We start from the raw sequence: 23,487 nt of genomic DNA, 5'->3' as shown, positions 1-23,487 counted from the left end.
GTTTTCATTTATTAAAATTCTCTAGATTCAGGGAATTTTCCATTCGAATGGAGATTGGCAAATGTAAATTCTTTATTGGAAAAGGAGAAGATACAAAGCAGGAATCTACAGGTCAGTTTGCTTAGTTTTCATTGTGGAGACGATGGTAGAAGCTACTAATAAAGACGTTGTTCAAGGACATTTGGAAATGTTCAAAGTAATCAGGCTGAGGTAATATGGTTTTATGAAAGAGAGATCTTGTTTAACATTTTGTAAAGAATTCTTTGGGGAACTAACATGTACTCTGCATAAAAGAGGAACCAATGAGGTATGGTAGTTAGGGATTTCTAGAAGGTATTTGATCTACAGTGCTGTACTTTTTATTTCATTAATTTTCTAACATTTTTTCCAAGGAATTGTAGTGAAGAATCTATACCTACGTATCTTGCACTTAAGATGGCACCATAAGTGGAAACTTGTAAACTCTTCACCGTACTCATATGAGTACATGTGACAATAGAGCTAATTCAATTCAACTAAAAGTTCATGATGCAGGAATTGACTAGCTAATAAGAAGCAGAGAGTAGGTATAAACCGTTATTTTAGTTGCCAAAATGTAGCGAGCCTTGTGCTACAGAGATAAGTACTGGGGCCTCAATATTTTTAAACTTATATTGTATTATTGTATTTATATTGCATGATGTTTTTGGGGAGGTGATGATGTAACAATAATGTCACTGGATTGGATGGAATAGCAATTTATTGTCACATAAAACATACAGTGAAAAATTTTATAAGTAAACAATCCAGAGTCCCAGGCAAATGTTCTGGGAATGTGGTTTTGAATTCCCTTCATGGTGAAATTTAAATTCAATAAAAATCTGCAAAACAAGGTCAATCTAATGGCAGACACATAACCTGGTCAATTGTCATAAAAATCTAATCTGCTTCAGAAGGACCTTTTGAGAAGGAGTTTTGCCATCCCTGCCTGGTGTGGCCTCCATGTGACTTCAGACCCACAGCAATGTGGTTGACTTTTCTAAGAGCCCCCTGGACAATTTGGGATGAGCAATAAATGCTGGCCCAATCAGCAATGCCCACATCCTGTGAACAAATTAAAAAAAAATGATTCAGGTGATGGGAGAAGAGATGTGGTTGCTGATGACACAAAGATAGGTAGGAAAATAAATTGTGGAGAGGAAACTAGGAGCTACAGTTGGCTGCAGATTAAGTGAGTCAGTAAAGATCTGGCAAATGAATGTGGAAAAAGCAAAAATGTTTCTGTGGGAGTTCCATTGTTTTATTTTACCAAATGCTGCTCTCAAGGTTAATCAGATATTTTCATCATACACAGATCTTGGGTGGGACACCAATCATTCTTGCCTTCTTACTGATTTCCATCTTGTAGAATGGTATCTGTTTCTGAGGACAGGTAACCCCTGCATATCAGGTTGGGCTATAAATGCAGGAAGATCTGGAGTAAAGAAGTTTTTGCTTCTAAGGCATCCTCTCTGTCATATCATCCTACATTTCAGTCCCTCTCAAGACTCTACAATTCTCCAACCCTAGTTCATCTTTTATCCTTGAATTTTTCTCAGTGACACTTACAGTGAATACTTTTTCCGGTTGTCCCCGTGCTCTCATATTGGTGTCGTGAATTTGCTTCAGAATCATCCAGGCCTCATCATGTTTCCCCACCTACAGAAAAACATCAAGTAAATACATTCTCAGAAATATCAGTCTTGTAATCGTACTGATTACACTCATAAGATCGTTGTTGATCCAGGTCCCATAGCTTTCCTTATTAGTGCAAGGAATATGCAATTCACAGTTGGTCCAGAGTTTGTTGCCAATCCTAAATTGCCCTGGAGGAGGCAGAAGTGAACTCCTTTTAAAAATATTGCACATGATGTATGGATACCCACAGTGCTGTTAGAAAGAGAGTTCCAGGATGTTGATCCAGTGACACCAAAAATACAATGTTATATCTCCAAGTCAGGATGGTGAATAGCTTGGAACAGAACTTGCAGGTGATAGTGTTCTCATATAACTGTTGTCTGTGTTTTCTAGATGGAAGTTGTCATGGGTTTGGAATGTCCTTGGTGGATTTCTACAGTGCTTATGTAGAGAGTACACATTACTTAACTGAGTATTGGAGGGGAAGAGGATGATTAATTGTAAACGCAGTACCAATCATGCAGATTATACTTTTCTGGAAGGTGTCATGCTTCTTGAGTATTGTTGGAGCTGCACTCAGTTAGGCGAGTGGGGAGTATCCCATCAGACTCCAAATGTACCTTGTAGATGGTGGATAGCTTTGGGGGTCAGAAGATGAATCATCTGCTGAAAATTTACAACCATCTCTTCTAGCCACTATTTATCTAATGGTCCAGTTCAGTTTTTGATCAATGATAACCCCTAATATATTGATAATGAGAGATCCAAGGATGATAATGCCATTGAATATTGAGGAAAGATGATTAAGGTCTTTCTTGTTGGCAATGGTGTGCCATGAATGTTACTTGCTATTTGTCAACCCAAGTCTAGCTGCACTTAGATATGTAGGCATGGGTTTTTAAAAAATTTCTGAGAATCCTGAATCTGACTGGGCAATGTGCAATCATCAGAGGACATCCTAATTTTTGACCTTTTGTCAGCAGGAAGGTCATTAATGAAGTTCTCAGGCCACTCAGACTACCGCCATCTTGGATCTCTCAATGGGAACGTTTTAACTCAGAGGGTAATGCATGTGTGGAATGAGGTGCCAGAGGAAGTGGTGGAGGCTGGTACAATTACAACATTTAAAAGGCACCTGGATGGGCATTTGTATAGGAAGAGGGATTAGGGCCAAGTGCTGGCAAATGGAACTAAAGTAAATTAGGATATCTGATTGGCATGGACAAGTTGGTTCGAAGGGTCTGTTTTCATGCTGTACATCTCTATGTCTCTATGTTCTGATGAATTCCTGCAGCAATGCCCTGGGCTTGGGATGATTTGTTATCATTAGGTGACTCTTGGAAAATACATGTGTTGAAAGATGAAAGGTTCAGGACTAATCATTGTTTCCTACATAATAAAGTATTTTTCTAATACTCTGAGCTCATGGACAAATAATAGCCACTATAGAGTTCTTCAAACGCGCATCGGTGCCTTTAGGAAACAAGGACAAGAAAGAAAATTTCTGAAAAATAGAAAATATTTACCTTTTCTGACTCAAATTTTTTCTGACAACAAAAAAAATTATCATGGATTGTCATTACACAGAGAAAAAAAGCCATTCATTCCAAGTACCGTACCTCCAGTAGGAACCTAGGACTTTCAGGCATGAAGGTGAGTGCGACAACAGAGGAGACACAAGGAAGAGCGCAGACAACGACAAACACCCGCCAGCTGTGGAACTGATATGCAGAGCCCATACTGAAACTCCAACCTGGAGAGGGAAAGTGCACATATTTAGAACTGTACCTGCAAATCCAAAAGCTTTGTAACTCATTCGGACAATTCTGACAGCTTGCTCTTCACAAACAATAGCAATTGTTCAAAACATTTCAGACTGATCATCTCTTGATTGGTGAAAGTTGCATGAAGAAGCTTATTTTTAAACATGTCAGAAACCTGTGTCATGTGATGTTTCTGCACATTTATCACCAGATGTTGCATTCTATTGCTGCTGGTGATGGAATTTACTGTACATTATGTTTAAATAACTTGGACTGATTGGTATCTGCATGTTAAAAATTGACACAATTTTAAGGTTTGAATTCTCTTACCTTAGAAACTCAGCAAAAGTTTATCAAAAAACTCAGAGGGACTGACAGAGCCTGAAATGATTGGCAATGGATTGTGACACATGGAGCGGGATTGGACATTCCCTTCCTGAGAGCTTTTCCCTTCCTTTCCCTTCCCTTAGCACAACTAAACTGGGATTGTGAGAACTGTTGGACAGTCTGTCTTTGACCAATTGAGATCTTTAAGTAGTCTTCATGGGTCACTAATGTCCTCAAGCTCCAACCTGTGTATTATACCTGGAGAAAGGCAGGCCCACACCAATCAGAAAACTGAATGGTTTGAATTGCACAAGGCTGCTGTTGGGCTTGGGGATGGACATTATTTGCTGCTCTGCCCTTCCCTAGGCTCATTGGATGTGTCTCCACCTCAACCCCCACCACCAATCCCATTTTACACCCTTTGGAAATTTTATGAGTACAGAAGTATAAGAGTCCACATGTCATTTTGGTCACAATTCTTCCTGATCTCATTATAGTATAACCTGCTTAGGAGAGATTGCAAAGAGTCGGCATGCTTCAGTGCCATCTTGGACATTCCCAGCAGATTTAAGAACAGCTCCTTTCCTGCTGTTACCAGGCTTATGAGCAAAGCTCTCATACATTAGAGTTGATCTTTCTATGCTTTGTGCAGCAGAGTAATTACAATTCTAGAACATTATATTCTGCATTCTGTTCTATTTCCCTGCTGCACTTAAGTAAGATATGATTTGTCTGGCTCGTGTACAAAACAATACGTGTCACTGTATCTTGGTACATGTGACAATAATAAATCAAATCAAAAGAACCTTCTGGAGATGTGGACTTTATCTTGGCTGTTCTTGATTTACAGACAAGTTGCTGATGTGTTTCTTGTTGTCTTGTTGTCCTGATGTCTTGCAAGACTCTGCACACACTGGATATTTTTGCGGGTAACCCTTTTCCCATTGTGGAATGTGAGACTTGGACCTTTCGTTGTACGTGTAATTAAGGCAGTTCTGCACCTGCATGCAGTCACATCCTCCCCTGCTTATCAAGAAGTGTGTTTTGCATCTTGGAGAACTTGGGTAGGCAATGGCTGAAAAAAAAATCATACTCACGGCAATACGAGAATCTTACTTCATTGTGCTACACTTCAGGATAAGTGATTTATTTGTCCAAACAATTTGCTTGGCAAGACCATTTGATGGAGGGAGATGTGTTGAGAACATTACATGGTTCATACCCCATGTGGCACACATATCCCTGTGAAGTCTGTCTACATACTGCAGCTCATTGTTCAAAAACCATTTCTTTAGCTGCACCAAATCAATTGAAAATGGCCCTCAGTGTGCCTGGCACAGATGTTCCCCAAGTGTTCTTTTCCTGACTATTGAAAATTTGGAGAAATAGTCAATGAGTAAGATAAACTTAGCTCCATTTGTGGTGAACAGATCAGTGAAGTTTTTAGACCAAAGGATTGAGGGGCAGAGACATTCTCTGTGCTGTTGTGGCTGATGTCTCAGATGTCATTCCTAAAGCTCAACATCATTGTTGATCCCTGCACATTAGACCACATCATCTACTTGTTGTCTCTTTCACCCTCTGCCCATAATCCCTGGGTGTAGTTACGGCAATATGTCCCAGAAGAGAGCTTCAGGCATAAATGTTTTTCTTTTGAAAACTACAAGGCTCTTGAGATATCGAGCTTGTCTCTGTAAGGTCAAAAATATCAGAGGGTGTCTGGCACTTCTCTGATCATTGTCAGGCTACTCTCAGTGGTAACCTTCCACAGTACTTTCAGTTATGGGTCAGTTGCAGTTTCTGATTGAAATTGGTCATCATTATGCAGACCAAAATGCAGCAGATTAATTTTGAGAATGTCTTTCACCTTGATGCTGTCAATTGTAGATCCAATGGAACATCTGCAGCTTTATTTGGATTCGGCAATCTGCTTAGCGTATCCAAGGTATCTGTGTTGTAATGAAGACAATGTGTAACACTATTCTGTTCCCTATTACCCAGCTTGTACTTAATATGTGAATGCTGCACTTTCTGGGAGTGTCAAATTAATTGCATTTTCTTTGCTATTCAGTACTGCAAATCCTTTGAAACATCCTATGACATCAGACATGACTGAGTATAATTGTTTCAAATCCTGGATTAACACAATCTGTTCATGGTGAACAGATCAGTGGAAGTTTTGGATTGGAGGATTGCTGACATTAGACATTCTCTGAGTTGTTGTGGCTGATGCCTTGGCTGATGTTCTTGGTATCTTCTGCTGTTATGGGCACCTTCACAATTCAATAATGAAAGCACTATACTAAAATTTCATTTTTCAGGAAGTCAGACATTTGCTAACTGGTAACATCTGAATTTGTAGATGAGAATTAAGCATTCTAATTATCATGAAGCAATTTTGCATCTCTCTATTAATAACAATCTCATTTTCAAAGAAAAATGGAACCATAATTCAGTATGTTACCTCAAACACTGTCCTCTTGCATTCAAAAGTCCCCTAACTCTGGCACACAGAGTATTCATGGGCTCATCCAAACTCCTATCATTTTACAGACATTCTCCTCTACTACTTTGCCATAAATATTGGCACTTCCTCTCTTGCTCTTGATCTTTACTACTCTTTAGTCTTTCATCAGTCACCTGTCATCCATTTTTTTTCTTTTCCTTGGCATTTATTAACTCCTCTTTGCCTTCCCAGTACTGTTTACCATTCACTTCACTGCCTTCCATTTCCCATTGAGATCTATATCCCAACTTATATCCATTGCCTCACCCATAGCTGAGGTGAGTGGCTAATACAATGGCACATCTGTTGTACTCCACTGTCATCTGAGTGTTAATGGTCAGGGGTTTTGCCTCATACCCAAGGTGTCTACTGCAGAAATGGCAATCTTGATCTTTCATGGAAGGAGTAATGCATATCTAACGTATTATCCATCAGATTTGGGAAGAATGGGACTGCAGTACCAGAAGGGAACTGACTTTTTTGATTTATACCTTGAACCCATGAAAACCTGACCAGGGCCCCAGGTATATGATTGTTAGTGTAAAATGCTGGCAATTTGATATATATTTTGACTTTCCTCTTTGTTTCTCCCTTTTATTCCTTTCTCTCTCCTAACTCCTTATTACGTGTTACCTTGACCCATTTAAGTTGACTATCACAGCCTCTTTCACTGCAAGGATTTCCATACATCACCATGAAATGGCAATTCTGGATTCAAACTGCTTTCCACCTGCCTGTGTTCTTCTCTTGTATCTCTTTTTCCTGGAATGCCAGCCCAAATCCTCAGGGAACACGGTGCTATATCAATTAAGGAAAACATTTATAAGTTACATTAATTGGAGGGTTTGAGTGAGGGGGAGAGGATGAATAGGTTGGGACTATTTTTCTGGAGCATTGGAGGCTGAGAGGCAATTTTTATAGAGGTTTATAAAATCATGAGGGGCATAGATAGGGTCAATAGTTAAAGATTTTCCCCCTGGGTGGGTGAGTCCAAAATTAGACACAAGAGATTTAAGGTGAGAGGGGAAATACTTAAAAGGGACCTGAGGGGCAACATTTTTAAGCAGAGGGTGGTTTGTATGTGGAATTAACTGCCAGAGGAAGTGGTGGAGTCTGGTATAATTACTACATTTAGAAGATATCTGGATAGTTACATGAATAGAAAGGATTTAGAGGGATATGGGCCAAATGCCGTTTAATTTCAGATATCTGTTCAGTATGAATACATTGGACTGAAGGGTTTGTTTCCATGCTGTACAGCTCTCTGACTCTACACTAAGTACCTGTGGAGGTATACCTGCAAATTATTTGATTTTTAAAAATTTTACCATTTTATAGTTATCATAGAAGTCCATATGCTCAATGTTTTGCTTATTGTTTTGCCCTGTCTCAATGAAACTATGTTTGTTTTTCATTAGTGGGAAGTGGATGGGTGTTGCTGCTTGGGTTAACATTTATTGCTTGTCCCTAACAGCAATGGAGAAGGTGGTGGTGAAATGTCTTCTTGAACCACTGCATTATAGACACAGTGGTGATGGGACTGGAATGTGCTGTGTCAGGAGCCTTGGTGAATTTCTGTAGTACATCTTATAGATGGTACACACTGCTGCTACCGAGTGTTCGAGGTGGAAAGTATGAATGTTTGTGGATGTGTGTTTGGATTGCACTGGCAGAAGAATGGTGGAGGCTGATTCCAGGGGATATTTCAAAAGAGAGCCAGACATATATTTGAAATTGAAGAAGTTAGAGGAGTATAGAGATAGGGGTGGAAAGTGGAATGAGTTAGGTAACTCTTTCAGAATGTGGTACAAACATGATAGATCAAATGGCCGCCTTCTGTATTGTAAAATCTAATGATTCAGTGTGCCTTTCAAGTGGGCTGTTTTTGTCTTCGATGGTGTCAAATGTCTTGAGTATTGTTGGAGCTACACTCAACCAGGTAAACGTGCGGTTTACTAAGTTAACTAAGACATGCCTATCTGAGCTGCACCAAATGATTGAAAGAAATAGCGATTTGTGTACTATACAAATTTATTAAATAGGTGTAGGTACTACACAATAGGCGGTATTTGCATAAGACATAGAGAAATGCAGTCTTCACCCATGATACTTGCTAATTCCAATACAGATAACCGAGTGGTGGTAAGAATGCTGGAAACATAACCTCCCTTTGCATGTGCTCATTCCAGCAATATCTACCCAATCTGGCCAAGGATTTTGAGGGTAATTATAGCAGCCTTCCTGCCACCTAAGCTGAGATTGGTTAACTCAGCTCAGGAGTTGAATGTAACCTTATGATCTTTACAGATTAGTTATGTGCTGCTTTTATCAACTTCATCATCAGGGGAGAGATATTTTTAAAATAGGCTTTGCAAAGGACAAATGTAAGAAAATGTTAATTTGTTCCATGAAAGAAAATTCCATGTATTGATCTGCACAGAACAATGACACATTAACTACAAGGGCACTCAAAGGGGTTCTCTCACGAAAGTCTGTCAGCCAACTCCTTGAAGCTTGGAGTCTGGTTCCACAGTGGATAGTCGGCAGAACAGCCATAAAATCAGTTCCTCACTGTTGGTCAAAAGACCAACTCCAGAGTTAATTTATACTTCTATACAGGCCTGTACTTTGAATGATGTCATGAAATTCTCCAGTGCCTTTGAATCGATAATATTAGATGGTTTGAACTGTGATTGCATCACATTGAAAATCCTGAGTCCAGCTCTTTCTAGCCACTTCTGGTGACAATCCAATAATCCCTGGAACAAGCACTCATCAGGTGGGAACAGGATCAAACCTATCCTGGTCTTGGGGTTGTCTACCTCATTTAATCTGCTGCTGCAATTTTTCTTTCAATTTTAACTCACTTTGCTGACCTCTCATCCTCCTTTAACTACAATTACATCAACTAGGTAAAAACCAAGGACTGCAGATGCTGGAAACCAGATTCTAGATTAGAGTGGTGTTGGAAAAGCACAGCAGTTCAGGCAGCATCTGAGGAGCAGGGAAATCGATATTTTGGGCAAAAGCCCTTCAACAGGAAGGGCTTTTGCCCGAAACGTCAATTTCCTGCTCTTCGGGTGCTGCCTGAACTGCTGTGCTTTTCCAGCACCGCTCTAATCTAGAATATAATTAGTTCAAGTCTTTCCAATGCATATTCTACCTTGCAATAAGTCCTGATTGCTATCTCTGCCTTATTGATTCACATTGGTTTTCAGTCTCCAAGTCATATTTAAAATGATAGTTTAAAAACCTGTTTTATACTTTTTTTTCCATTGAATTCACTGGCAAAGAAAATTTGGGGGTGAAATATTGGCTGCTGATTCATTAGCACCTTTTTGTGCTACTGCAGAAGATTAATTTCACCCCATATGTTGCATAAATGTATGCAATGTATATTTGAAGAGAACAATGTCTTCTTTGATATTAATTTTTTAAAAGGTTTTTGATTTAACTAAGTAATGCATGAATATAAGTCAAACAGTACCAAACTGTAATTGCTATTTCACATTAATCAATAAAATAAAAATCAATAAACCCCCAGGGAGGAATACTTTGGGATTTTCTTCATTCTTGGTTTCTATTATAGCGAATGCTCATGGAGTTGCATGTTGATGTAAGGTGATAGAACCACATCTGTCTGCATCAACATAATAATAAAGGCCAGGACCCAAATAGTTACTGATCTTCTCAAAGTAACTCTATTCCCAAATGAAATGAAGGCAACAATACAGGGTTAAATATCACTGTTGCATATTGCAAGTACCGCAGCATGTATATACTTGGCTAGTCATTAATCTTCAGCCTAGCCCTGAGTTCCTGCGGTGTCACAGATTGTTAAAGCCATTGGTTAGACTGTATCCAGGGAGCAATTTCCATGGACCACTGCGCAGAACAGAACTCAAGTAACCCCAGAGACTGGCTGAGCATTCCTCTCGCTCAATATCACCTTCTCACTCTACTGATTACCCAAAATGACCAAATGAATCATTGCGACAGAGAAGCCTGCAGTATGTGTGAATGCTCAGACAGATCTCAGAAAATAGCTCATTAAAGACAAACTGTGTAAATTGTAATATATGTGAGCATTTTTTCTCAATTATTTTTTCTTTCCAATTATCTGTTCTTTTTGCCTTTTTCAAAGGCATTGATTCCCACCTGAGAATATACTTCAACAGCCCCTAGTCTGGTTATTATGCACTTTGATAAGTGTGCCAGCTGGCTATCCAACTGTGAAAGCATCACAGCCAAATTTAATCCCACTCTCATTACACAATGCCAGAGGGCCCATAATCAGGACTGGGAAATCCAACTCATCATCTTTTTCCTAAGAGGGTGCTGCAGGGAATATAACATCTTTATCACTGCACTGATTACAATCAATGAAATCAGCACGTACTTTGTGGTTCAGAGTGTAAAATTTCTACCACTAAACATCAGGTCATCTGAACAAGGGAGGAAAAAGTAACATTTCAACTAAATCTAGTCTAGGACACCACAACTGGTGACATCCATGATTTCAATAATAGTTCCCAAGATGGCTGGAAGCCTAATTCGTCTGATGTTATGAAAATTAAAAATATTGAGCGAAGCAGATCCGATCAATCAAAACACAGAAGGCTAGCTCACAAAGACACCAAAGCAGTTCAGTACCATTTTCTTAAAGTTACAGAAGAATAAATGGTTATGTCTTGTGAATGAATAATAAATTAACAGAACAATTGTCCAGTAACTGGGGGGATTGCAATTCAAATCCATGACACTGCAAACTCTTTCTCCCCAGTGAAATGATGTGGTGGACAACATCATTTGATCAGGATGTACTGATGTAATTCAGTTCCCAACTTAATATTATATGTTCTAGCCTTATTTTATTAGCTTGATTTTATATTAAGAGTTTAGAAGGTGGACTCACAATTTGAGAGTCTTTGAGAGGAGAATGACAGTAGTATTGAAAAGAAGCAGAACAAACTGCTGAAGATGTCATTTGGCATGAAAGTGGGAGTGGGGGAAGAGGGGTAGAGTTGAGTGTTTGGGAATATGAAGGAGCAAGGGACTGGTTTCAGAGATAACACAAGTGAGTTTGAAGAGCGCTAGTAAGTTGGTGTTGATAAAGGAGATAGTCACCGATTCCCTTGAGATCGAGTAAAGAAAGAGTGTGAAAGATGATAAAATCGAGAAGTTGACCAAAGGTATTAATTGAGGGTTTACAGAAACACTTAGACTGAGGATTTGCTCACTTCAGAGGTTAAAGTAAGGGGGATGGGTGGGTATTGAAAGTCAACATGGGGCTAGGGAATGAGTAGAGCTGGCCACTGTTGACTTTTGGTAAAAACCCATCTGGTTCACTACTTCCCTTTAGGGAAGGCAAACTGCCATCTTTACCTGATCTAACGCACATGTCATGATAGATTATGGCAATGTGGTTGACTCCTAACTGTCTTCTGGGCAATTAGACACAGATCATAGATCATAGAATCCCTACAGTGCAGATACAGGCCCTGCAGCCCAACAAGTCCACACTAATCCTCCAAAGAGTAACCCCCCCAGACCCATTTCCCTACATTTAATCTCTGAGTAATGCACCCAACATACATATCCCTGAACACTGTGAACAATTTAGTATGGCCAATTCACCTTTGGATTGTGAGAGGAAACCGGGGCACCTGGAGGAAACCCATGCAGTCATGGGGAGAATGTGCAAACTCTACACAGACAGTTGCCAGAAGCTGGAATCAAACCCAGGTCCCTGGCAGTGTGCCACCCCAACCCTGTCAGCAATAAATGTTGGCCTAGCCAGTAATATCCTCATCTTTGAAAGAATAAAAAAAAAACTGGATGATCTGAGGATTTTATGCACCACTGAATAAAAGTTCTTTTTCATTCATGGTTGATGACTTGCGCACCTTAGATTCCCTCATCCTTTAATGTTAAAACAACCATTACTTGTAGGTTTATGAGAACAGAGTCATAGAAATGTACAGCCCTACAGGAGGCCAATCAATCCTTTGTATTAATGTTAGCCAACAAGAAAGTAGGTACAGAATCTCCTTCAATAATATCTCATCTAAAGTGAAGCAAAGAAGTATCCAATATCTCCAAATCTAATGTAAAGGTATTGCTGAATTCAGCTCAAAATGATAATGATATTAAAAGGTTGCAATTTGTCAGAAAACCAGCAAAGATACATCTCCAGTACAGTGTTTACCAAATTGTGCACAAACAGCACTCTGTGAAATTCAGCACTGGAGAACAGTGATACAGTCTTAGGGCACAAAGGGTTAACATTTCAGACGATCCCCAGAAAATCTCATTACATGGATTATGATACATAATTGACTCCACTGCAAGGCTAACTGAGCCAGCAGCCCTTGAGATTTATGCTGACACATAACTGCTGCAAGAGTCCTTGATGTGATGCATAGTAGCCTGCACACAAAAATGTTTGAATTATCTTTGTACGCCCACACTGAGAAAAACTGTGGATATGACAGTCCCACAACATGCAGCACCAATCACACTGATGAAGGTGCCAGGCTGAGGGCAAGCATCAATGGCAAGTCTTCAAGATTTATTCTTCACAGAGTGGTGGAGGTTATTGATCAATAGAACTCAATTAGCTTACATATTTTTTCTGGAACAAAGGTTATAGAGAGACCAGCAGTTCAGGCAGCCTGTGATAACCGTTTTACTCAAAGCCCAGTCTATGAAAGCATTACTAGCGTTCATTTTAATCAGTAGTAGACACAAACAATTATATTTTAAATGGGAAAATATTTTCCTGAACATTTGGAATTGAGGTAGACTTTGTCTTGATTCATTAATTCTCCTGCCTCGAGAGATTTTGTGTGTGTGTGTGAGAGAGAGAGAGAGAGAGTGTGTGTATGTGAGAGAGAGAGAGAGAGAGAGAGAAACAGGCAGAAAGACAGAGAGGTCAGTGGTGAGAGGAGAAGTGGGTTTTTTTGTTTTAAAATTATGTTGAACTCCCAGGGGAGCATAAACGTTAAATTAAATTCCTCAGTAGACTCCAATTAAACACGACAAACTGTTGCAAAAATATTTTAGTAGGTTCAGCTGGGAGTAGGGAAACTGCATACTGCACATATACAAATCTTCCAACTGACTGCTTGAGCCTGAAGCCTTCAGTATTTCCCATCAAAAGGAAAATTATCTGGGTAAACACAAGGAACCATGTCTGCAACTCAAATACAAGGAACTGTGCCTGTTATTTTTCAAAGGTATCTTTCTGTCCTTTGAATTGCTGCCACTGTTTCAAATCCCCATGGCGTTGTAGTGATCCTGCCTTGGCCAAGTGTGACATTGCTAATCCAGTTTGTTCTGTGTGCTTCCCAGAAATCCTGTAACAATTTTCAGCATAGATAAATACGCTGAACGTTTGGCAGATGGCATGCAGAATAGCATGCTAGGACTGCATTATTCTCTCTCAGGACAGGCAACATTGGCTTTCAAACAGCAAAGTAGAGAATAAAAGAAAAAGAAACTTTAAAAAACATAAGGGTAAACAAAGATTATTTGGTTTATGAAACTCATTCATTCCACAATTGTTTAGCCCATTGTGAACTTAATCTGCTGGAAATTCTCCAAACTCCCTGGGATCTGAAAGCAAAATATCAACAACAATTGGGAAGGACAAAAACTGTTGGCTAGCCAGTGACAGCTACAGCCCATGAATGAATATTGAAAAACTACTGTATACAGTCATATATTATGCTGTCATGATCATGGATCAGAATCCGAAAATAAATTTAAGCTCTTAATTCCAAAATATGTTTTTTTTTAGCTGGACTGCAATAAAGATGAGAATTGTAAATGAGAAAGAAAATTCCATGTTGTCTTAATGGGATGTAACATCTAAAACATCAAAGAAATTTTATACAAACTGGACTGTGATCTCGTGACTGCAAAGAGAACAAGGTAATGACAATCCCCTGATCAACAACAAACCACTGCTATGTGGATAATCTCTCAAACTGCAGATACATTTTGCACTTTTTCCGTAAGGAGTACATAAAGTTGGGTCAAAGAGGCTGTTTCAACCCTACTGGAGTGGGCTAGTGGGATTCAAAACTCATGTGTACCAGGTTGGGTTCAAGTATTAGTGTATTTTGAAGGTCACAGTTAAAGAATTATCCTCTAGTTATTCTGCATTGCAGGTAAAGATCCTTTCTATCTCTGAGTGCTAGACATCAGTTAAAAAGGAAGCAGAACAATAAATGATTCTCTCTCACCCTGAATACAGCAATTCAATCATAGTCAGAAAGAATCAGAACTACAGAATCTCAACTAATCTTGGAAACGAAGCATTATGAAACTAAATGTTCATCTACCAATATCAGTTCTACGAGTAACCTCCACTACTAACCTTAATCTCCACTTTAACTAATTTGCCTTCACAAAGAAGTCAGAGATTGATCCGTAAATCTGTTTTGTTTAACTTTTTGTATTGACCTCATCTTTAATCTGTGTGTATTTGAATTAAAATTTCCTCTGGCACATGATTAGTAAATTCACATTTTTTGATAATTCAGGAAAGCATGGTGAAATTGATTCCTATTAAAACATAAATGCATTTGGGTTTGGGAGAAAGGTATCTACAAGAAAAGGGATCCTTTGTAAATTAACCTCATTTTAACCAACTGTGGAGGTGGGTGAATAAAGATGGGAGCCAGGTCATTCCTCGTAGCCAGGAGCCTAACAGTTAGGGTATCTTGATTGGAACCATAATGAACTAGGAAACCAGGATGAGGTCTGGTCCTAACACGGATTTGAAAGTAGCAAAATATCACAACATACTTTACAAGTGAGCTATCAAACAAAAATTTCAATCTGAGTTACATAAAGAAGATATTCAGCCAGATGATCAAAAGTTTGGTCAAAGGAGCAGGAGCAGCAACTTACACAGAGGAGAGAGAGAGAGTTAGATAAATTTAGGGAGAGATTCCAGAGCATAGGATATTGGTAACTTAGGGTGTAGGTTTGCTCGCTGAGCTGTAGGTTCGATATCCAGACGTTTCATTACCTGGCTAGGTAACATCATCAGTGGCAACCTCCAAGTGAAGCAAAGCTGTTGACTCCTGCTTTCTATTTATATGTTTGTCCTGGATGGGGTTCCTGGGGTTTATGGTGATGTTATTTCCTGTTCGTTTTCTGAGGGGTTGATAGATGGTATCTAGATCTATGTGTTTGTTTATGGCGTTGTCGTTGGAGTGCCAGGCCTCTAGGAATTCTCTGCATGTCTTTGCTTAGCCTGTCCCAGGATAGATGTGTTGTCCCAGTCGAAATGGTGGGTTTTTTTGGTAACTGGAAAATATGCCACTAATGGTGGTGAGGCAGTGGTCTAGTGGTATTATCGCTATGGTGTTAATCCAAAGACCCAGGTAAAGTTCTGGGGACCTAGGCTCAAATCCTGCCATGGCAGATGTGAATTCAATAAAAAAAATCTGGAATTACAAGTCTATTGATGACTATGAATCCATTGTCAATTTTGGAAAAACCCATCTGGTTCACTAATGCAGTCAAGTGAAGGAAACTGCTGTCCTCTGGCCTATATGCAACTCCAGGTTGACCGTTAACTGCCTTGTGAGCAATAAATGCTGACCGAACCAACAATGGTGAAATCCTATGGATGATTAAAAAATATAATGGTTGAACAATCAAAATCAGGGATATGAATTGATAAGTGCTGATATGACAGAAGCTTGTAGAACTGAGAGAGATGGTAGTAATAGGGAGCGATGAAATCATACAGAGATTTGAAAAGAGTGCGAATTTTAAAATTGGCATGTCCTTGACCCAGAATCTATTTATGTTTGCAAGAACAGGTAAATTATAAGGGACCAAGACTTAGTAGATGTTGAGTCACAGGCGGGTAAGGTTTGGAGGACGTCTAGCAATAGGAAACCAGAATCCATCCAGGATTCCATTGGAAGAATTCGGTCCAGAGATAGCCAAGGCATAATTACGGTTTCAGCAGCAGATGAGTTTTCACCTAATTTTGCGACTTTTTTTATCTTTCATTTACATGGCATTGCCTTTCTCCCACCAATTCAAGAACATGTATTTCATGCAGTAATTTCCTTTCCAGCTCCCTCAAACTGTAGATTGCCTATAGTGGGTGCACAGTGAAGGCTGTGTTATTCTGAAGAGAGGGCACCCAAGATGGAGGCAGATGGGACCAGCAGCTAATTCTCCACCTGCATTTCATGGAGTAATTTCCTTCTCAGCACAGCTAGTTGGATCTGTCTGGGAGTGACCATCAAACAGCAGTAAGTATTTGCCTATTGATGTGCTTCCAAGTGACTGCTGCATTGAATTGCATGGTACTCCATCACTCCTGTCTGCTCTCGTCTCCTCTGAACAAGTGATCTGCGACACTGAGGGGTTCGCTGTGTGTCTCTGGCAAAACATAATAGCTTTTCAAACATGTCTGCTAATTGTTTCAGTAATTACATTAAATGGATAATCCTGCTGCTGCCAAGCACTGTGAGTATGCACCAGGAAAAGTCGTCAAAGGTTCATCTGTCTCCACATCTTTTACATATGAGGTTGAGGTGGTAAATATCACAGACTGTTCAACTACAGAGAACTGAACTCAGTCCCACATCGACCCACATCCACACACAATATGCATGGCAAACATACCTGGCACAAACACTAGCCTTCCACCAACACTCTCATTCGTTTGGCCGAACTGGTCTCACCCTTAACAATTTCTCCTTTGAATCCTCCCACTTCCTCCAGACCAAAGGGGTAGCCATGGGCACACGTATGGGCCCCAGCTATGCCTGTGTCTTTGTTGGCTACGTAGAGCAGTTGATCTTCCGTAATTACACTGGCACCACTCCCCACCTCTTCCTCCGCTACATTGATGACTGCATTGGTGCCACCTCGTGCTCCCGCGAGGAGGTTGAGCAATTCATCAACTTCACCAACACATTCCACCCTGACCTTAAATTTACCTGGACCATCTCTGACACCTCCCTCCCCTTCCTGGACCTCTCCATCTCCATCAGTGACGACCGACTTGACACTGACATTTTTTTACAAACCCACCAACTCCCACAGCTACCTGGATTACACCTCTTCCCACCCTACCTCTTGCAAAAATGCCATCCCGTATTCCCAATTCCTCCGCCTCCGCCGAATATGCTCCCAGGAGGACCGGTTCCACCACAGAACACACCAAATGGCCTCCTTCTTTAGAGACCGCAATTTCCCTTCCCACGAGGTCAAAGATGCCCTCCAACGTATCTCGTCCACATCCCGCACCTCCGCCCTCAGACCCCACCCCTCCAACCATAACAAGGACAGAACGCCCCTGGTGCTCACCTTCCATCCTACCAACCTTCGCATAAACCAAATCATCTGCCGACATGTCCTCCACCTCCAAACAGACCCCACCACCAGGGATATATTTCCCTCCCCACTCCTTTCTGCCTTCCGCAAAGACCGTTCCCTCCGTGACTACCTGGTCAGATCCACGCCCCCCCTTAAGACCCACCCTCCCATCCTTGCACTTTCCCCTGCCACCGCAGGAACTGTAAAACCTGCGCCCACACCTCCTCCCTCACCTCTATCCAAGGCCCTAAAGGAGCCTTCCACATCCATCAAAGTTTTACTTGCACATCCACTAATATCATTTATTGTATCCGTTGCTCCCGATGCGGTCTCCTCTACATTGGGGAGACTGGGCGCTTCCTAGCAGAGGGCTTTAGGGAACATCTCCGGGACACCTGCACCAATCAACCACACCGCCCCGTGGCCCAACATTTCAACTCCCCCTCCCACTCTGCAGAGGACATGGAGGTCCTGGGCCTCCTTATCCACCGCTCCCTCACCACCAGACGCCTGGAGGAAGAACGCCTCATCTTCCGCCTCGGAACACTTCAACCCCAGGGCATCAATGTGGACTTCAACAATTTCCTCATTTCCCCTTCCCCCACCTCACCCTAGTTCCAAACTTCCAGCTCAGCACTGTCCCCATGACTTGTCCGGACTTGTCCTACCTGCCTATCTCCTTTTCCACCTATCCACTCCACCCTCTCCTCCCTGACCTATCACCTTCATCCCCTCCCCCACTCACCCATTGTACTCTATGCTACTTTCTCCCCACCCCCACCTTCCTCGAGCTTATCTTTCCACGCTCCAGGCTCACTGCCTTTATTCCTGATGAAGGACTTTTGCCCGAAATGTTGATTTCGAAGCTCCTTGGATGCTGCCTGAACTGCTGTGCTCTTCCAGCACCACTAATCCAGAATCTGGTTTCCAGCATCTGCAGTCATTGTTTTTACCTCACAAACACTAGCCAGTCATGAGCAGCAATACAGAATGATTTATTTTTCTCTTTGCAGTAACTATAATGTAGAGGAAAGGATTTGAATTGCTGCAAACATCAAAGGCCAATGGAGTTATTTGTTCCCCTTATATTATAGAGGTATAGGTGTAAAATGCAAAATATCAAACTTTGCTGTTTTCATTAGAGAAAAGAAGGTTTAGGGGTGACTTGATTGAGGTGTACAAGATGATTAGGGGGTTAGATAGGGTTGACAGTGTGAACCTTTTCCCGCGTATGGAGTCGGGTATTACAAGGGGGCATAGCTTTAAATTAAGGGGGGGTAGATATAGGACTGATGTTAGGGGTAGGTTCTTCACTCAGCGAGTCGTAAGTTTATGGAATGCCCTGCCAGTAGCAGTGGTGGACTCTCCCTCTTTATGGGCATTTAAGCGGGCATTGGATAGGTATATGGAGGATAGTGGGTTAGTATAGGTTAGGTGGGCTTGGATCGGCGCAACATCGAGGGCCAAAGGGCCTGTACTGCGCTGTATTCTTCTATGTTCTATGACATTTATCACAAGACTAATGTTTTAACAATATATAGAGGGCATTTCTGCAAACATTAGTGAATGTAAGATATCAAAGAAAAAGTTTGGCAATTTACAAATGCACTAACATTCAAAGGGATACAAGTAAATTAAATAAATTATGACAAAAGTAATAATTTGCAAATAAATGTATGATAAAGCACTTTGATGGAGCACATATGAATTATACACACAAACTGGATTTGTCCCTGCCAGCATAAATAAAAGTGATCATGGTGAGATTGTTGAAAATATCTGCCTCACGTTGGTATTATCAACAAAGCTGATCTAACTTTGAAATGTATCAGCTTTCATGTGTTGTTTATAAATTGAACTGAGTTGGTTTAATTCCAAATCACTCATTGGGAAGGTTGTGTTTTCAATCTGATTTGCAATTCTGTGCGCTCGAGGTTTAGAAGGATGATGAGGAAGAATTATGAGACTTTATGATAAAAGGAAACAGAACTGTTTTTTTTCCCCATTAGGCAACAGGCTATTGAGAAGTGGCACAATCAAAGTGCTATATGATGGAGCATCAGAGATAATATTGATGCAAACAGATTATTGAATTTAAGCTGGTAACGCAGAACTACATTGGAAAGCTTTAATTGTCATCAGCAATTAGGACATCACATTTTTTCAAATTAGTATTTCGAAGCAGATTACCTGAAGCTACTAATTTGATGTCAGTCAACCCTCAAAGAAGAGATTATTAGGAAGAGGTGTTGATTGTTATCAAAATAAGCTTAGTCCCAGGCTCTCAAATGCTCTGAAACATCATGGTTGTGGCATTGTTGTGTGTGGAATGCAACCAGACATGGTTTATTTTTGTTGGTTAATGTAGATTGAAGGGTTTGATTAATAGCCTGAGCTTTTTCTTGTTTACCTCCAGGTGTCAGAGAGACTCTTCACAGAGATTTCTCATTCTGCAGTCTGTACTTTCTGACTGATCATTTACCTTATGCAATTAAGTCATGGCTAAGAGCTCATGAGAGATCCAATTTAATATAATCTTGTTGGAAGGAACAGACTCATACATCCATATGACTTTTACTTAGCTGATGTTGAATTTCTTGACCCTGTTAATAATAGATTAATTGATCTATCTTGGCAGTGGCGGAACAATAGTGTTTTTTACAAGCTGGTCAGAAGGGTTATTGATGGACAGTGAAAATGCACTCTTGTGATGCAAGGTCTATTCATTTTATTTCACATTTTGCTTTTCAGCATGATACCTTCTTCCCCTCATGAAAATCTGTTAAAGTTGAAATGTTTTGGAAGGAAAATAATTCATTTTGTATTTCTTTTTATGACAAATGCTATCAATTCTGGTTGTTGGAACATGCCAAATCAATGCCAAAAGTAACAGGGTAACACAAATGAACTGCAGTGGAAACAACACAGCTCAGCAAAACCTAAATTATATCTGCGCTTGAATTGCAAAATGGGAGGTTACATTAGCATCCCTTTTGCGGCAAATAATGACCAAATTGGGCAAGCGATTTGGCACCCAGCAAATTCTATCTTTCAAAGTCATCAGAATTGCTTAATCTCTTATTGTTTAATTGAAAGCAGGCATATTGACATCATCACTCCATGAACAATGCAAAGAGGTGGCACGGTGGTTAGCACTGCTGCCTCACAACGCCAGAGACCTGGGTTCAATTCCCGCCTCAGGCGACTGACTGTGTGGAGTTTGCACATTCTCCCCGTGTCTGCGTGGGTTTCCTCCGGGTGCTCCGGTTTCCTCCCACAGTCCAAAGATGTGCAGGTAAGGTGAATTGGTCATGCTAAATTGCCCGTAGTGTTAGGTGAGGGGATAAATGTAGGGGAATGGGTGGGTTACGCTTCGGCGGGTCGGTGTGGACTTGTTGGGCTGAAGGGCCTGTTTCCACACTGTAAGTAAGTAATCTAATCTAAAGCTGTTCTCAGGTCCTGATAAGGTTACTGTTGAATATTTGAAAATGTTGACAGGGCTGGGGTTCACTGAAGAGAAAGATACTGATCACCACAAGAAAATATATCAGAAAAACAATGAGCACACAGTGTTGATTTACACTGCAGCTGAGAGAGGGCAGAAAGTGTTTGAGTATTTTTGTGTGCCTGCAAAAATGCAATACACCCCCTTCTTTTCTTCATTCCTTTGAATTTGTGTCGGAATACAAATCCCACCCCTCAGCCTATCTCCTAACTAACTGCAATGACAAGGAGAGGCCCAATTATAGAATCACAGCGTTTGTACAGCACATTAACAGGCTATACACCTATCAAGTCAGTGCTGATCCTCAAGCATCTCTTAATTTGAATTCCATTTTCCAGCAACTGTAACCTTCATTACTTTCATTTTTCAAGTCCTCGTCTAACTATTTCTTAAATATCTTGAGGGTTTCTGCCTCTACCATTCTTTTAGACAGTGAGTTCCAAGTACCCACAATCCTCTGGATGAAAAAAAAATCCTCACGTGCCCTCTAAACCTCCTGCTCCTTCCCTTAAAACCATGTCCCTGGTTATTGATTTCTCTACTAAGGTGAAAAAGTTCTCCTTATCTACCCAGTCTATGCCCCTCAGAATTTTGTACACTTTAATCAGATCCCCACCTCGGCCTTTTCTGCTCGAAGGAAAATAACTCTCTTCACCGCCTCTCTTCATAGTTCCAGCCCAGGCAACATCCTGGTGAGTCACTTTTGCAGTCTCTCTAGTGCAATTATATCTCTCCTATAACTGGAAACCAGAACTGCCGTACTGCATCCCAGCTGTGGCCTAGCTAACATTATATTATGGCTGGGAGGAAGGTCATCTGCTACTATAGACTTAGAAGTGGAGGCAGGAAGGTAGTGAGGTCAAACATTTGTCACCCTTCTGCCCTAATTAAACCTCCCTGCCAATGATCAACAAACTTGCCATGGCGAGGGGCACAAGATTCTACCGTTGGTGAACCTTGAACTTAAAACCTAGATGCTGAGAAGAATGTTACCCACTAGCAATGCTACATTATAACAACTGTTTACAACACTGTTCTTAAGCATTTCTCCAATACAGTAATGACCTACTGTTAATGAAGGAAAAATGTTACAATCGTGAAATTGTAAACAGTGACAAGTTTATAATAGAAGTCAACTGGAATAGTTTCAGCCATTCAAGGTTTTGAAATAAAACACACAGTACAAGGTATGGCACTGAAAATGATGGTTTATTTTATCATAAACACTTTCTACTGCAGAAAAAGTCAGAAATATATAAAATCTGCTGCATTCTCCATTATTATAAAGGTGCCCTGCAGAATGTTTGTAGGGGAAAGTGGTGGAGGTTTACTTGAAGATAGAGGTGGCGGAAATGGGTGGGGTAGATCTTGATGTAGCAGTAGATAAGAAATCTGTCATTTTTGACTGCTTCATCTTTTGCTTTGAATTTTATGACGCTGTCGCTAAAAAACAATTGCAGTGTCAATCACTCTGCAAAAACGCAAATGGATTTTTTTTCACACTTGTATCATAATCATTCTCTATATTTTAAATTCTTCAGATATTTTCAGGAGGTCTGCCATTACCTTTGCTGTGAATTGAGCTCCTTCAGCCTGACCGGCTCCTCCTCCTTACATTGATGTGATTGCAGGGGATTCCACAGTTCTGCTGTACAGTTCTACCTCATGCCATCTGTGGGCAGGTTTTCAGATCCCTCCCCCGGTTACTTCAGTATTAACTTCAAGAAACCCTGAGAAATCACTGGTTGCCTCAGGCCAAACTGTTTTCTTGTAGACATTGATAGCTGATTCCCCAAGTTCATCCACGAGTCTTTAATTGTCTACCTCAAATGTAAGGATGTTTAATTCCTTTCAGTAACCATAGGCACTGGTTGAAAGGTTTGTTTCCATGAGTTTATGAAATGTGGATGAAAATGTTTATAGGGATAGTAAGTTATGAAGGTCCCTGGTCCATCAGATTGATAAGTGAAGCTGTATTTGGGGTTAAAAACACAATTTAACACAAGATGGTTATCTCTGAGAGTGGGCTGATGTCCAGGGTCATAAGTTCTTTGTCCTCATCTCAGCCCTGACTTAGTGCAGAAAGCAATTCTCGAGCCAGTTCACAAACAGTGCTGCTATTTGCCTTCCTAAAACCTGACTCATAAGAGTTATAATTTCCTTTTAAAGACTCAAGAGTTTTCTGGCTGATAAACTAACGTTCGTTTGCACTTAAAATCAGTGACATTGGCACACAGTAAGAGTGTTAGCCTGTCTTTTCCTGCTTTAAATCGAGGTGCTGTCCTTCTGACCTTGGATATGTAAATCTTATGTGGCACTTTCTTCTAGATCAGACCAGTTTCACCTGCATTATTGATCTGTTCTGGCTGGTA

At 40.6% G+C, this 23,487-nt stretch overlaps 1 protein-coding gene across 4 annotated transcripts in view; it reads right to left on the bottom strand.

The window, feature by feature from the left end:
- The window catches only part of sv2ca (synaptic vesicle glycoprotein 2Ca), a 209,698-nt gene that overhangs the window by 47,581 nt on the left and 138,630 nt on the right, over positions 1–23,487 (bottom strand). For 3 of the 4 annotated variants that reach the window (XM_043707301.2, XM_043707310.2, XM_043707291.2), the window contains exons 6-7: positions 3,276–3,409; positions 1,588–1,677 (exon numbers count right to left, since the gene is read on the bottom strand). In XM_043707301.2, coding sequence (XP_043563236.1) covers positions 1,588–1,677; positions 3,276–3,409 — 224 coding nt within the window. Of the gene's footprint in view, positions 1–1,587; positions 1,678–3,275; positions 3,410–4,552; positions 4,799–23,487 lie in introns of those variants that run through there. The other variant, XM_043707323.2, reaches the window with a different exon arrangement.

Source organism: Chiloscyllium plagiosum, unplaced genomic scaffold (genome assembly GCF_037043375.1).
Source record: "Chiloscyllium plagiosum isolate Xiang-an unplaced genomic scaffold, Cpla_swu_hap1 HiC_scaffold_2, whole genome shotgun sequence".
Classification (NCBI taxonomy): Eukaryota; Metazoa; Chordata; class Chondrichthyes; order Orectolobiformes; family Hemiscylliidae; genus Chiloscyllium; species Chiloscyllium plagiosum.
Note: the sequence above shows the minus strand (reverse complement) of the source record. Positions and strands in the feature narration are given on the sequence as shown.